The sequence below is a fragment of the Amphiura filiformis genome, chromosome 4 (genome assembly GCF_039555335.1).
Source record: "Amphiura filiformis chromosome 4, Afil_fr2py, whole genome shotgun sequence".
Lineage (NCBI taxonomy): Eukaryota > Metazoa > Echinodermata > Ophiuroidea > Amphilepidida > Amphiuridae > Amphiura > Amphiura filiformis.
In genome coordinates this window covers 79,323,708-79,340,509 of record NC_092631.1, presented here as the reverse complement: position 1 = coordinate 79,340,509, position 16,802 = coordinate 79,323,708, and the positions used below count along the sequence as shown (strand labels likewise).

At 35.2% G+C, this 16,802-nt stretch overlaps 1 protein-coding gene across 1 annotated transcript; it reads right to left on the bottom strand.

Annotated features, from left to right (window-relative positions):
* Window positions 1–7,089: 7,089 nt before the first annotated feature.
* Window positions 7,090–16,517, bottom strand: LOC140151478 (uncharacterized). The gene is made up of 8 exons (XM_072173831.1): window positions 16,282–16,517; window positions 14,058–14,299; window positions 12,889–13,672; window positions 12,101–12,236; window positions 10,956–11,120; window positions 10,233–10,495; window positions 9,019–9,104; window positions 7,090–7,721 (listed from the first exon to the last, which is right to left on the bottom strand). Exons 1-8 carry the CDS (start codon window positions 16,421–16,423, stop codon window positions 7,479–7,481), a joined length of 2,061 nt encoding a protein of 686 aa, XP_072029932.1. The 5' UTR covers window positions 16,424–16,517; the 3' UTR covers window positions 7,090–7,478.
* Window positions 16,518–16,802: the final 285 nt, after the last annotated feature.

Genomic DNA, 16,802 nt, shown 5'->3' with positions numbered 1-16,802 from the left:
ATCCTAATGCAACACTTATATGTTTTCTTCAGGCATGAATTCAAATACGACGCTGTTCGGTAGAAGGACATATCTAGCTTGTTTCATTTTAGGCCAGAGATTTAAACCAAGCTCAGCCTCAGTAGCAGTGTAAGCCGCACTGTAGATAGGAATACCTAGAGGAAATAACAGGGTACATTAACCATGGTAACATGTTATTAAATGAGTGAATGTTCTCGTCTCGAGGCAAATGTTCTTGTCGCAACGTCGCAAAGTTGCAAAAAGGAAGTTCCAGTATTTGATTTATCATGTTATTATTATGTTTAAAGTGAAATTTTTTAATTGTCTCATTGTTTCGAAACTTCAGAGAACAGTTCCTGTACTTTTGAATGAAATGTGTCGCTTAGCTAGTTCTACATTGGAAATGCTTATTTCTCAGGAAAACATCAGACAGCAGGCCACTCAATGGCCAGACGGTAACGTGTGTAGGTTTTACACCTTGAAGGCAAGGATAGTCTTGCAATGGGTTCCTGGTCATGCAATATGCCATGAAGTAAAAAAAAATATAAAAAAAGCGCAATGATTTATAGTGTGCTACGCACAGGCACAACACCTAGACGTTGATCCACAAGCCTCAGCACACTTTACAGGTAGGACTACAACTTGTATCTATACAATTCTCATTTCCACATCTGTTGTTTCATTATGTGCCTTTAAAGTTTAGTTCTAGGGACTTAGCCAGTTAAGTAATTATCGCTTTAATTTCGCTATAAACAACCTGATGGAACATCACTTTGAAATTGTATAACTATAGTGATAAGAAATTTGTGTAACTAGCGATAGGAAATTTGAGTATGTTATAGTTGATATGATTAGCAAAAAGCAATTATCGGATTAATAAGAGTATACCTTTGGCATAAGTCTGTTCAAGTTCCTCTTTGTAGTCTTCAATGTCCACAGCTACAATGTGAGATAATTGAGGCCATATACCGGCCATATACGTGCAATTATGCCACCGAATCCTTTTTCGAATTCTCCTTTAAGGGATCTAAAATGAGCGTTTATTGCGTTTCGACAGTATTTTTTGTGGGACATGACATATTCTTAAAGTGTATGTAGCAGGGAGGAAAAGCCGACGGTCAATTGAAAATTTTGACCTTTCATATTGAAGATATGGATTTTTTTCCCAAAAATACCTAATTTTTTTTGGTGTTTTGGGAAAAAAAATCCATATCTTCAATACTAAAGGTCAAAATTTTCAATTGATCGTCGGCTTTTCATCCCACCTACATACACTTTAAGTATAAATCATCAGATTTATAAAGTTTACTTCAAGTACTGTTAAATATCAAAATATCAATTTTTAATGATTTGCCATAAAATGTGTATTGAATTGCTAATTTCAAAAATTAAAATTATTTGATATCAGAATGACATTCTTCAGTATTCAGAATGCAATTCGATATGTCTGATGTGCTCTAATGTCCCACAATAAATACTGTCCAAACGTTCATACCCCAGCCCTTAAGCTCAGCCACTCTGGCATGCTCGGGAGCCAACGATGGCTTCAATTCTACGCGAACCTCGGGAGGTATCGGCAAGTCTTTATTTAGGGGGCTGGCATTTTCTTCGGAAGGAGGGACCCAATTTTTTATGACCCCCCTATCGCGGGCAAAAAAATTTTACGACACCCCTATCTTGGGTCGAAAAATTTTATGATCCCCCTTCCACCTACACAAACTCAAGAGAAATTATTAATTGCCGGAGCGAAGAAAAAGCGGGAGCTGCGTTAAAAATTTTTATCGTAAGTTTAAAAAATTTTGCATAGATTTTACGCACATTTACGCGAAAATTTTGAGTCACCAGCCCTTAATAATTCTATAACCCCCCTATTTTGGGTGTTAAAAAAATTAAAAAACCCCTATTTTTGGTCTGTAAATTCTATGACTCCCCTGTATTTTTGGGACCCCCCCCCCTTCCGAAGAAAATGCCAGCCCCCTTAGTTTTCCTTAGTTTTCGGTTACTATAGAATTAAGAGCCATTCCGCTCGTCAACGCAATACTGGCACGTGATGGCATCATCGGGATGATCTTTGACTGATCAGTAGTACCAGATGTTACGCCAAATCTTTTGAGGGTTTCTTTGGTCATAACATTTGTCTCTCCTTTTGCAATTTTCTCGAGATATTCTCTGCCATGTTCAGTACGCTTTCTCGAACATAAAAACAATTTACCTACATGTAAAAATCATCTATTACAACCATATTTTGTAAAACTGGTACGCCAAAGAAAAACGCTGGTCCCTCGATATCATTTAAATAACGATGCTAAAATATATTTTAGGATCTTTGATTCAAGACGCAGCCCAGCAAACACAAACCGTTTTCGACATCATTCGCAAAAGGTTATAAAAGGTTGTCAGAAAACGTTTAAATGTCGGGTTATGTAAAGGGTATATTAAGGGTATAAAACGTTTTCATAACATTGAAAAACATTTTTGATAATCTACTGCCCAGTAAACACAAAATGTTTTACAGAAAACGTTTAAATGTCGGGTTATATAAAGGGTATAAAAACGTTTTAATAACATTCCAAAAACATTTTTGAAAACCTGATACAAAACATTCTAAACAGAATGTTATTTTTGGGTTGAAAAAATATTTTGCGAAAAAATGTTTGCCCAAAATATTTGCAATAACGTTTTAAATACGTTTTTATGACCTTTATATAACCCGATATTTAAATGTTATTAAAACGTTTTGAAGAAAACATTTTAAGAACATTTCTGTATTTGCTGGGGCAAATATTTTAACATAATGTTATTAAAGTGTTGACAAAATATTTGGCAAAAAATGTTTGCAAATATAGTTTACAATAACATTTTTGAAAACATTTTAGAAATATTGTTGTAGTGTGTTTTCATACAAAACGTTTTAAAACGTTTTCATAACCTTTATATAACCCGACATTTTAATGTTATTAAAACGTTTTTACCTAAACCAAAAGCCAAAATATAACTTATTTAAAACGTTTTAAAAACGTTTTTGTGTTTGCTGGGAGCATACCTGTACTACAGGATTCAAAAGATATACCCCCCCCGCCAAAAAAAAAAAATATCAAAACATTTCTTTGCATAACTTGACATACATCTTAACAAATTCAAAAAGCTGTGAATAGAGGAATCATTATCATGATTGCGCTACCATCCCAATGTTGTCCCATTTCCAAAAACAATTTCTTTGGTCAAACATAATCAGATTTTCTAAGAATAAAAAAGCACTTTCAACATCCCATACAGTTAATGTACAAAACATTCTCAATGTCAATGTTCTGATTGATTCATTTCTTTGCCTTTACCTTTCTGCCTCTGATCCCTCATTAGTAATCAGTACAAAACAGTGATTCGTTGAAATGAATTTTGACATAAATGAGTCTTTCTTTGAAGTTTTTAATCAGCAGTTAGCAGAGTATTATTACATTACAAAAGTTTGTGTTACACCTTGTATTATTGCTATGTTAAACAAAGCTTCAAAAAGCTTTTAGAATAATTCAAAGGTAATACAGTTTGCATGTAACGACCATTGTATTTTCCCTCTCTTTCTTCCTTTTTGTTTTACTTGGAAATGTGCGTAAATATATGTATTAATGGCCGTTGCCATGGAAACTGCCTTATCTTTGAATTTTCCTAATAACTTTATTCTGTCGGTCCGTGCCACGTCACTTCCGGTTGATCACGGTCGAGTGAAAACAAGTCCCTGATTCGATTTTTGTTGATGATTTCTGTCATTGGTGTTATGTAAATTTCGATCGCAAATAATCAAACAACCGTTTCTAAGTCTTCAGAGTGGAAGAAACTTACTTGATTTACCGTTTATATACTGACTTTAAATGAAAGATAATTAACAAACCTAAAAAATGTAGGAGTTAGATTTTTTTAAACAGTCCAAAAAAAGATAAAATGAAATTATAGAGGGCGCTATTGAGTGCAAAATGTCCACATTTTTCTTTATTTTAGATTTGTTTTTCCTTTCATTAGAAAATTGAATATTTTATTAAAAATCTAACTCCTACATTGTTTAAGTTTGCTTATTATCTTTGATTTAAAGAAATAATTAGGTTTCTAGCATGTTTCGTTGTATACCTGGACTCACTTGAAATCCGACACCCAAAAATCCAAGATGGCCGCCAATAAAATATGCAAATCATGTAATTGTTTCATTTTTCGCTTTTATTCAACCCAAGTGTCCTTGACACCATATATGAAGTGTCTAGCAGGTTTAATAAGAAAAAGGTGTTTTTGGTGCACATCTTCCACAACAAAGTAACATTATTGCGTTCATTATCCTTTATTCACTACGTCTGTTCAACATATCTAAAAACACTAACTACGTGGAAAAGTCAAACATTTGTCTTAAAAATATTATTACACATGTCCCAGAAGTTTAAAGATGTTATCTAGACCTACTTCTTATGAGTAAATAGATATTTACACGTTTTATTCAATAAAAAATATACCTTGCATAGATAATTGAATACCTGAATACACAATGACCCAATTCCATGAAAGGGGATATTGAGAAAAGTAATTTTTTATGTCTTCAGTTACATATCTTTAGTCACCAGCGTAAGATTTACACATGAATAAGACTATAAAACTGCATTAAGGGTAGACTAGGTATTGTTGGTTGAAGCAGCCAAAATCGATTTGCATTATCTAAATCAATATATTACTGAAAAATAACACTTTGATGTTTTTCAAAAGTTATTTTACAAATCATATACTTAAGTATAATTGTTGGTCGAGCCAGCAAAAAAGATCGCTTTTCATTGTCTAAATCAATATATTGTTGAAAAATAACACCTTCATGTTTTGCAGAAGTTCAGTCTACAAATCATATACTTTGAAAACTTGCTTGATTTATTGTTGTTAATGAGTTATTTAAGTTTTACAATGGTGATGTGGTTCCAGCCCTCTTTACAACATAACTCAAGAACCACAGGACCTACAATATTTGAATCCTTCTACACGCTCGCTATGAAATGATCAATGCAATTTTTGCCAAAGCTCTCTACCATTCGCAAGATGCCATAAACAACCAAATCTCAACAGTTGAAAATAGTTACTAAACTAAAGCATGACAAGTACCTTTACGTTAATGTGCGGGGTCATTGTTTGTTTGAATCACAACCCAGCAAACGCAAACATTTTCTGAAAACGTTCTAAACGTGTGTAAAAACGTTTTGGTTTTATTTAGTACGTTTTAATAACATTTAAATGTCGGGTTGATATTTTACAAATGTTGTCAAAATGTTATTGTAAAAATTTTTAAATAACACTAAGTTAGAATGTTTTGCATCAGGTTTTCAAAAATTTGGAATGTTATTAAAAGGTTTTATACCCTTTGTATAACCCATCAATGAAACTTATTCTGTAAAACGTTTTGTGTGTGTTGGGAAGCTAGTTCCCTCACATACCACCAAACTTCATACCGACCACACCACCCCATCAAAACCTACCGACACCCACATATACATGCACATGGACTTGGGTCGTTTTTGACTCACATGCATGGTCCCCACCCCCATACAAACACATGGAATTGGACATTCCAGCAACAATTTCCACTGTCTAACCCAATTTGCCAAAATATGGAAATAAAACGGGGACCATAGGAATTTCAACCTCTTAACATGAATCTATCTAAACTAGGACCTTATCATGGTTACACACCTGACCCGCTGCGCCTGACCGTGGGCACCCTCTGGTATATACGTTCCATTGTACGAGAGGAGTCTTTTGCATTTTTACGTTGTTTGCAAGATACTGTTGGGGATAAGAGACCGAGGACGTCCTCGGTTGGAGAATGTCCACTGTTATCACATGTATACCTAGGGCCCTGCATGCTTTTATCGATTGACTCCTAACAAAGAATTTGAACCGGTGTCCTTCACCGTAATCATGGCGCAGTGCAGTCCATTCAATCAAATGTTGTCAACCTATTTAATCGTAGTGCATTTGAATGATGTGTGAGACAACCTGTCGCGGTAGATTGCAATCATGCTTTTGTTGAATGCATTGGAGTAGTCCGCTATATTAACGGTATGATACGTCATACGCAAACCTCTATATACACTCCACACACCCCACACGCCGCACACAGACGCCAATCAATACGTGTATAAGGGTAGCATACGTGATAACATAGCCTGCTAAGCCGAAAGCCATGTATCAAAGGCAAAATATTTTACATGAAATTGTAATACCTCTACTAAAATACATGATGACAATTTTAATTACTTTTACATCACTTTTAAGCAATCTATACACAATTTTGATATTTTTACACTTTTGCAGGGACACTAGAGTAGTTAGCTGTTGTGAATTGGTGGAAAATATGAAAAGTATTGGCGAAAATTGTTGTTGTTATTTTGAAGCGGGCTAGACAAAGAATTTAAATTCAAGTTACACTTTTGTAGGTTGTGGTCCTTGACTTATCATGACTGTCGAAACGGAACATCGTCATAAAGCGACACATATTTCAAGAACCAATGCACGTTTTGCATTCCGTACCCAGTCAAATCTTCAAGGTGTAAAGTAGTCCCCTGATGAATATTTTTTTAATAAACTCCCAAATTGACATGCAAACACGCAGAACTCTTAGTGGCAGTCTTACTGTATTCCAAATGAATGTGACAGTATTATCTTCCAGCGCCAGGGTCTATGCTCTCACATACATACTTTTTATATACAGTACGCCAAAGAATTAAGGTACCAGTTATGTTCACCCCTGTATATCCTAAATAAAGAGAGATTTGTCATAATTGGAACCAGCAGCCACCTGAAAGCTCGAATATAAGACCTCATTCGTTGATATTGTTCAAGAAACAAAGGCACGACGATCCAATAACCCAAGGGAGATACAAATTCATAAGTTGTAGTTTGTTCCATTACATGACGTATTGGTTTGTACACAAAGCGTTTTCGAACAAGAGATCTAGCGCCGTGCTTCCATCACGTTAAAACTATAAAGTGTCGTCGTGCTTTCATTGATTTAGAAAGCAAGTTTGGATTTCGTTTCTTTCTTAGATTTTAGATCACTATTTTTTTAAATTCTCAACCAATTTCAACAAATAAGGTCTTAAAGAGCTAAAGAGTACAGGTATTGGCTGCTTGTTTTAAATTGGACATATATTTTGTCGTTGTTTAGGATATACAGGGGTAACCATAACTGGTACCTTAAATCGTTGGCTTACTGTAGTCTGTAATAATTATAGATAAACAAATATATAAACAAATATCCTGGCCGCAGTTATTTTGATATCTACAAACCATGAAACCAAACTTTGACAAAAAATTCTGTGATAGGTTTTTTTTTCCAATGTTTTATTTCTTGGCTCCTTCTTTTTATTCCTTCATGTTCTTATCGGTCATCTTTGTGAATAGCCTATGTATTGTATTGTTCATACTTGAATGCATGGACACATGTTTGTTTTGCCTGGCTAAACACTTATTTTCCTGACGTTCAGGATATCACCATCCACCATAAATCGCAATATATAAGGGTTGTATATCTTTCTTGGTATCTTGTATTGGTTGTATGAAGCAGCAGTGTGAACTATGATGTAAGCTTCCATCTTTTGGAATGTTCCTGGTTTGACGACTATCACGTGTGGAAGACCCAGAGCCTGTGATTCTCTGCACGCTCGATACTGCTCACATTGGTGCTGCAAACCAGTATCCAGCTGAAAAAATGATTAAATTAAAGCATTATTAATATCTGGTTTACTAAAATTCTCGGCTAAAGTACAACCCATCAAGCAAGAACAAAGTGATGCGTAATTAGACATGTAATTTATAGCGTACGACATCTTAGAAAGACATACAAGATATCAACGTTATGTAAATTATATATTGACGGCTTAATATGTCCTGATTCCACGTCTCCCATAGAAATACACAAACGTTTTTAAAACATTATAAAGGTGTTATAAACACGTTTTGGTATTGCTCACATTTAAATGTCATGAAAACGTTTTTTAAAATGTTTCATATGAAAAGATATACAACAACATTTTTAAAACATTGTCAAAATGTTATTGTAAAATATATTTTTCACAAAGTTTGAAAACAAAATTATTAAATAACATCATATTACAATGTTTTGCATCAAGTTTTCACAAATGTTTTTGAACGTTATTAAAACGCTGTATATCTTCAAATTGTATAACCCGACAAAAGCATGTTTTCTGTTCGGGTTATCATGGTTATGCATGCCGCATTTGGAATGTGAGTATTGTTTCAAACCATAGCAGAGCTTTAAGCGGGAGGTTAATCAAATCTAATTCGTCAGTGTTACCTAACTGCTGTTTATGCATATACATTACCAATCAGTTGTAATTTAACACTGCAAGATTCTTATGACGATCCGACTCTTTTCGGCAAGATTTTAGAACCCGCTAGTCCATTTGGTTTTGGATTAATCAGCAGAATTTAATTTGCACAATAAAGGGTTCCTAGCGAAATCATGAAAGTTTAATTATGTTAGTATTGACTGATTGAGATGTCGTATGTTAATCTAAAATTGTTTAAACTCTTCAAATTGGTAAATAATCTTCAAGTCGTTATCCGCGTGAGTATTTCGACTCTAGTATTTGATTTTCTTATATTGTCTTATTACTTTTAGTTGAAATAAAATGTATGCACTCTGTCTACAGAAACTGATGGTAAAAATTCCGTTATTACATGCGTAAACTATAATGACAATTTTTCCTTTAAATTTCTTCTCATATCATACCTATAACAGCTTTTGACAATGACAAGCCTCAGAGATTCCAGTTAAAACTCATACACCCCCTATGGAAGACATGACCTTAATTTACAGGGAGTGTAGATTTCAAATGGAGTTTATAATACCCAAACCCCATTTGAAATTCACACTCCCTGTGTGAAAGATTAAGGTCTTGTCTTCAACAAGGGGTGTAATGGATTTCAACTGAAATAGTCCAAGAGAAGAGTTATACTAGGGGACACATTACTTACCTCTTGAACGCGTTTCTCACTCATCTCTGTTTCTGATCCCGACAACTCCAAGAATATAAGGTAGAATTTCTCCGATAAATCCCTTCCTGAAATATAGATGGCAAGCTCAATATTAAATCGTACGTAAAAAGGAAACATAACCAGAATAAAATCACATTCAATATTATGGGAATCATACAGTTTATACAAAATAAGCACATGCCTATTCTTTGTCAAATAAAACATCATTTTGGTTTCAAAGCATAAAATCTAAAGCAAACTCCGAATTTTCAACCTTAATATCCCAATTTACGTCACTCGTCAGAAACGACAAAAGGGCGAAATATGTACGTAGAATCATGATAGAATCAAGTTTAAGACCACCACAAAAACAAGCGTTTAAATGCTTTTTTTACATTTAATAAATGAAGTATAAATATGTGTGTATTTTGTTCTATACATAAATAAACTAAAGAAATACACCTTTTATGACGTAACATCATTAATTTGAGATGCAATGTGGTACACTCGTAAAACTATGTAGTTGACTTTGACTAAATTCTTCTACACTGTTAGAACACGGGTTAACAATTGGATTACACAATAATGGTGGTTAAAAGTTTTAACCAACAACTTTACAAGTTTAAATTTCTGATAATGCGTTAAAAAGTTTAAACTTGTTGATTACAATTTTAACCAACAATTGTGTGGTCCAACGAGTAATCCGTTTTGGTTTTTAAAAAAAACAGTGTTCTAACAGTGTAGAAAAAAAGATCTCACTAAATCACTATAGATTTCTAGTCAAATTTTACCAAAACTCATGTCAAACTTTGACATGTGCAAAAGTTGACACGGATTGAGTCATGGGGATTTGACATGCCGTGAAATTTGACTAGAAATCTATAGTGAGATCTTTAATTTACTAAGAATTTGACAACTAGAGCTTTTTGTACATTTGCAAAGATTTTGCGATCCTATATCGATCTATGCGTGCCAATCCTAGAACAGTTTCTCGCGAGATATTGCACAAGCAAATATTGTCACTCAAACACTGCACCACGCTCTCTTCAAATGATTGAAATTTTTGTAACAAGTTGAGAGCTAAGAACATTTATTTTATTTAGGTCTTTTTACAGGTGTCACAAATTCAATAAAATTGACCAAAAGCGAAGTGATCACAAATTGGCAAACTGGGAATCCCAATAGCACTTCTGTTGAGCGATCAATCAACTCACCTATTACATCTCTTGTCTGTTTGATTTCTTTTTGAGGTTCTTTTGGTTCTTTCGGTTCCTCCTGCTCATCTTCTCCTTGTTTTTCTTCTCCTGGTTTTTCTTCTTCTTGTGGTGGTTTCAAATCTTCAGCAAGGAGACTGCTTTCTGCGCATGCCCAGTGTTCCAGTTTGACATCATTCCATTGGTTGAGAGTTTCCCTTAGGGATGATTTTACGTCCATTTCTGTCATCTTTTCATTGGAAAGATTCAGCACCTGTTCAGTCCTAAAACAACAAGGAACATTAATAGAATTAATCAAGAACTATTATCAGCTAATAGAGTCAGGGCTGCACTTTAGCAGAAAAAAGATGTCGATTTATTAAAGGGAAGAATGATTTTTTGTTTAAAAAAAGCTAGGAATCAGGCGTGATTTGGATAAAACATTTGAACATAGCTTCAGACTACACAGCTAAAATGTCCCTACATACACACATGGTTTAGCTACAAACAAGATGAACACTTCTTAATTTTGAAAAAGGCTATAAAATATACTTCTTTACTTTACTAATTGATTACATTTTTGGCATTATGTGGTAATCTGAGCTTCAGCAACCGTTCATCTCAGAGACATTGCCCAAGATATAAAGGTAAGTTACCCATAAACAATGCTTTCTTTTTAATAATGAAATAAATGTACAATGTTGATGTTGTTGGAATCTATCAAAATGAATATTCATTATTTACCTGTATTGTAATTCCACAACAGGTGTATGCAAATGAAAGTCTACAACCTTGACCACATCACCCAGCCGATATCTGCACAACCCACCACTTTGGGTTATCACTATCTCGTAACATTCATCCTTCTCTACTTCGTGTAAAAGGAATGTCTTTGGCTGCTCTTCTACGCTGTCAACACATTAAACAAAATAACATATAAGGTATAAAAGTGAATTTCTAGGATAAATTGCAAAATCCATGTAGCTCGAGCAACTTCTACGACAGGTTCATGTATTTAGGTGACAAATTGAAGGTTACGTCGTCGGACAAGAATAAAACTGATAACTTTTATAAAAGTTATCTCTGACTTCTTAAGGACAAAACTATTAACTCAAACAAAAAAATACTTGAATTTTATGAAAGCCAATGTGATCTTGCGTCATTAGGCAAACACTGCTGTATCACTAAACAAATAAAATCTTTTTAATAACGATTTCCTGTGCTACTTGAATTTTACACTTTAATACAAAATTATTTAATTTAAAAGTTAAGTGTTTAGTCTGACATGACTAAAGTCAAACACTCGGTCAAAATTTTACCAGACTTTTTTTTACTTTAACCAGGCTCTTAACCTTACGTATAGTTGCACATACACTTTTAAAACACCTGGTAAAAATTCTGTTGGGTAAATACACTGTCACTTTCAATGATACTAGTTTCTTTTACAGTAACACATTTGCATGACACGACACGTGCTTGTACATATCCTACATATTGTATTTCATTTATAATTTCATTTGAAAAAAATAATCATCAGAAAGATTCAGGTAATTCTGATTATAGTAAAGTAAACTCGATTTGCTTGATATTAGTATTTTGCGTTGAAACACATCGTACTTATATTAAAAATACCTATATCAATACACTAACATACTCCAACATGAAAGGTTTGTACAACAGCATTCCAAGAAGTGGTAAAAGCAAATTGATGGGGCTCTTGTTGGGATTGACTTCAGCAGAAACCCGAGCAGAAACTTTGATTAAATAAATTCTACGTCAATATACCAAGAATTAAACAGGGCACCTGGTTCATCAATACACCTGTTCACAAAAGAAGAGATGACATCTGAAACAGCTTCTATTGCCCCAGATCCTAATGCAACACTTACATGTTTTCTTCAGGGATGAACTCAAATACGACGCTGTTCGGTAGAAGGACATATCTAGCTTGTTTCATTTTAGGCCAGAGATTTAAACCAAGCTCAGCCTCAGTAGCAGTGTAAGCCGCACTGTAGATAGGAATACCTAGCGGAAATAACAGGGTACAGTAACATCATAAACATGTTATTAAATGAGTGAATGTTCTTAGTCGCAACGTCGCAAAGTTGCAAAAAGTAAGTTCCAGTATTTGATTTATCATGTTATTAATTATTATGTTTAAAGTGAAATGTTTAATTGTCTCATTGTTTCGAAACTTCAGAGAGCATTTCCTATACTTTTGAATGAAATGGGTCGCTTAGCTAGTTCTACATTGGGGTATAGTTTAAAGGACCAAATTGGAAATGCTTATTTCCCAGGAAAACAGCAGACAGCAGGCCACTCTATGGTCAGACAGTAACGTGAGTAGGTTTATTTCATCTTGAAGGCAAGGATAGTCTTGCAATGGGCTCCTGGGTCATGCAATATGCCATGAACTATATAGTAGGACTATACCTTTTATCTATACAATTCTCATTTCCACATCTGTTGTTTCATTATGTGCCTTTAAAGTTTATAGGACTTACCCAGTTAAGTAATTATCGCTTTAATTTCGCTATAAACAACCTGCTGGAACATGACTTTGAAATTGTATAACTAATGTGATAGGAAATTTGTGTAACTAGCGATAGGAAATTTGACTAATTTATAGTTGATATATGATTAGCAAAAAGCAATTATCGGATTAATTAGAGTATACCTTTGGCATATGTCTGTTCAAGTTCCTCTTTGTAGTCTTCAATGTCCACAGCTACAATGTGAGACAATTGTGGCCATATACGTGCAATTATCCCATCAAATCCTTTCTCGAATTCTTCTTTAAGCTCAGTCGCTCTGGCATGCTCGGGAACCAACGACGGCTCCAAATCTACGCGAACCTCTGGAGGTATTGGCAAGTCTTTATTTAGCGTTCCTAGTGACATATCATTGAGTAATGCTTGCCAATGGCCTTCCAGTAGCATCATGGCTTTCTTGACTTGACTGGTGAAAGATGTTATCCAGACAGCAACGGAAGGGTCTCTTAAACTGTAAAGCAGGTGGATGTATGTTGATGCAAAATCATTAAGAATGCAAAACGAAGCTAATGGAGAATTATAGATGCCAATAAACCGCTTTTGCTGTTCAGTATACATGTTCATAGGACCAACCAGTATACCAGTTGTAGTCCACAGTGGCCTGGGTGCTGTGTATGTCGTCATCCATTTCTGAAGAGGACTAAATTTGCGGAAGTTTTTGCTTACTATAGAATTAAGAGCCATTCCGCTCGTCAACGCAATACTGGCACGTGATGGCATCATCGGGATGATCTTGGACTGATCAGTAGTACCAGATGTTACGCCAAATCTTTTGAGGGTTTCTTTGGTCATAACATTTGCCTGTCCTTTTGCTATTTTCTCCAGATATTCTCTGTAGTGGTCATATCGAGTGATTGGATGGCGGCGACGGAAATCATCCATTGACTTGATCTCATTAAAATGGTGTACCTAGAAAACAAATAATTAGAAATGATGAATCCTTATGATAAGTTCTCCTGATAATGACGTGTGTCGAAGTATTGAGGTTAGTTTCTCAATTAATTCTGTGTTCTCACGGACGATTGAACTTCAATGTAATCCACTCAGGTGTGAAACTGATCAATGCTGGCGTGCCTCAAGATACCAAATTGGGACCACTGTTGTTTATAATACCCATGCTCAATAACTTTACAAACCTAACAAATCCATATACCGATTCTACTGGCCATATATATTTTGGTCACATAATTTACATATCTGTCAGAATCTAAAGACAATTCAGTAATAGACTGCCATGCATGAGTTGTCCAGAGAGCATACCTAAAAGGCTAAAAATATCTAAGCTGAAGCTCACCTTGCCGTAATCCGTATTAGCATCATTCTTGATTTGGTCAATCAACAGGCGATCTTGTTCCTGTTGTGGTTCCCGCCAAAACCCTTCCATTTGACCTTTTCCACGACCTGACATTAACCATTGCATTCGACTGAATATGTACTGAGTAATGACAACACTGAAAGTGTGGTACTTAGAAATCTGGAATGACGAGATGTGCAGGGAGACAGCCGCTATGAGGCCATTGGTTGCGCAGAATAATCCTATAATTTTATGACAAATAAAAAGTGGTAAAATCTATTCAAAAATATACAATAGTAACCAAGTAGTAATTTTTGTTTGGCAAAACCAGTAAGTTTTTACTTACTAATATTTCGTCCATCTCGTCGAAGGACTTCATCAGATGTGAGCATCTGATCCACTCTCCCGGGAAACTGGCTTCCGGTTTTGGGTAGTCTTACTTCCAGTCTTCAAAAGTGGGTCAAATACGTGACTTAGGAAATAAGTGCCTTCCTATCTATTCATGGTCTTGGTCCCCCTCTTTCTAATCTCCATCGCTTCTCGTACTTCTCTTGACTTTTTGACATGCTCCTTGCCCAGTATCTTGGAGTCATCCCAATTGACTACATGATTTGCCCTTGCGACATGATCCGATATGGCTGACTTTGTTTGTTCTTGCTCGGATGCCCTACGTTCTGACCGAGTAAACTTTTTCTCGTTGGCTTTCTTTACTTTCGCTTTGTGCTCCGCAAGTCTTATCCCAAACAGACGTGAGGTTTCGCCAACATAAGTGAGATCGCAATTTTGGCAGCCAATCTCATAAATACAATTGCCTATTTTTAGCTTGTCTCTTTTGTCTTTGGGGTGGACCAGGATTTTTTTGAGGGTTTGATGAGGTTTTGACCCACTTTTGAAGACTGGAAGTAAGACTACCCAAAACCGGGTCTTACTTCCAGTTTCCCGGGAGAGTGGATCAGATGCTCACATCTGATGAAGTCCTCCGACGAGATGGACGAAATATTAGTAAGTAAAAACTTACTGGTTTTGCCAAACAAAAATTACTACTTGATTTGATTTACAAACCTGATAAATCTATTCACTGAAATACAATAGTAATGTTATCTACATTTTGCATCATGAAATTCCAAATGCTCATCAAATTAGTAGAACATGTAACAAACAACATATATACCCCTTAGTAATAGGGCACCCACATCACACACACCCTACACGCACCCCTACACCTCTCCTTCATTTTTACGGCACATAAGACTTACAAACAAAACGAGGTGACGGAAAAAGCAAGTGTGTGTATATACAAAACATATCACAGGAATATGGTGAGTAATGTGAGGAAAGAAACTAAGTGGAGGCACAAATGCAAAAAAAAGACGTACTACCCCCCCCCCTCCCTTATGGTTCTCCATTTTGAGGAGCTCCTCGAATTACTGCTTTTCACGTCTAACCTCCTCGAATTGTAGGTGTGTATAAACACTTACCTCCTTGTTTCGTATGGGATGTCAACACGAACACACCCCACCCTCCCATCCCACCCTTACACCCCTCCCTACACATACACACACTTAAATATAGGTCTATTAACATGATTAACCTCAGCTTCTTGTCATTGTGAAGTTTATCCTTACGACTTAACGTTAGCAACTATTTTAAACTGTTGTGATTTGGTAGTTCAGTAATCACAGCATCTTGCGAATGGTAGTGAGCTTTGGCAAAAATTGCATTGATCAATTCATAGCGAGTGTGTTAGAATTCAAATATCACAGATTTAATTTTATAGGTCCCGGTTCTTGAATTATGTTGTAAAGAGGGCTGCTGAAACAACAACACTTTTGTAAAACGTACATAACTCATCAACAACAATAAAGTTTTCAAAGTATATAATTTGTAGAATGAACTTTTGCCAAACTTCAAAGTGTTATTTTTTAATAGTATATTTATTTAGATAATGCAAATCAATTTTGTGGCTGCATGGACCAACAATACCTCGTCTAAACTTAAGGGGTCAAATCCCTTGGCAAGTAGGAAAGAACAGTAAAATTTTAAATAATGACGATAATGACAAGAATTATGTGCACTAAATTATAAAATGATAGTAAATATGCAAGCTACATCAAGAAATATAGGACCCCTACATTAACGACTTCTAGTTGGACAAGTTCCGACAACACATTAATAGAAATGGTCACCAAAATAACTATCAAAACAATTCAAAGCATTAACTTACCAAGCGGAACGCCCCAAAATAAGATCTCCATGTAACTCTTAAATGGTTGCTTTGGAAATGACCACCACATACAGGCCATAAGACATAATGTAGCCGACAATAAACCAATGAGAAAGAAAACGATATTCAATGCACCAGCCATTTTGAGTACCAAAAATGATTACCAAATAAGAACAGGTAAAACACCCTAGTATTGGTATTGAACGCTGCTACGCCACGTAAGCGTAAGTTGGTGATTTTCAATGCATTTTTCATGCCTTGTTGAATTTGGCATGACCTGCTCGTTCAAAAGGAAAATTTGGTCAAACCAGGGTTCAAATCATTCTACTTTGTTGTTTTAAAGCTATATACATGAACACAATGTTTTGCATATGTGACTTCCGCCTAAAGTTTATTAATAAAATTAAAGGCCCATTCAGTGATCCTAGCGAAAGTGTAAAAAAAATTAAATTGTTTAAAAATGAAGGATAAGTCATTCAAATTGTCATTTGGTGTTTTTAAAATGAAAAATTTGGCAAAAA

What these genes read in the sequence shown, in the direction of transcription:
- LOC140151478 (XM_072173831.1), bottom strand. Translation starts at nt 16,423, where the DNA reads ATGGCTGGTGCATTGAATATCGTTTTCTTTCTCATTGGTTTATTGTCG. An exon ending in TGAACAGACATATGCCAAAG is followed by an intron (nt 12,237 to 12,888) that starts GTATACTCTAAT and finishes TATTTCCGCTAG; the next exon opens with GTATTCCTATCTACAGTGCG. An exon ending in TTCATCCCTGAAGAAAACAT is followed by an intron (nt 11,121 to 12,100) that starts GTAAGTGTTGCA and finishes ATGTGTTGACAG; the next exon opens with CGTAGAAGAGCAGCCAAAGA.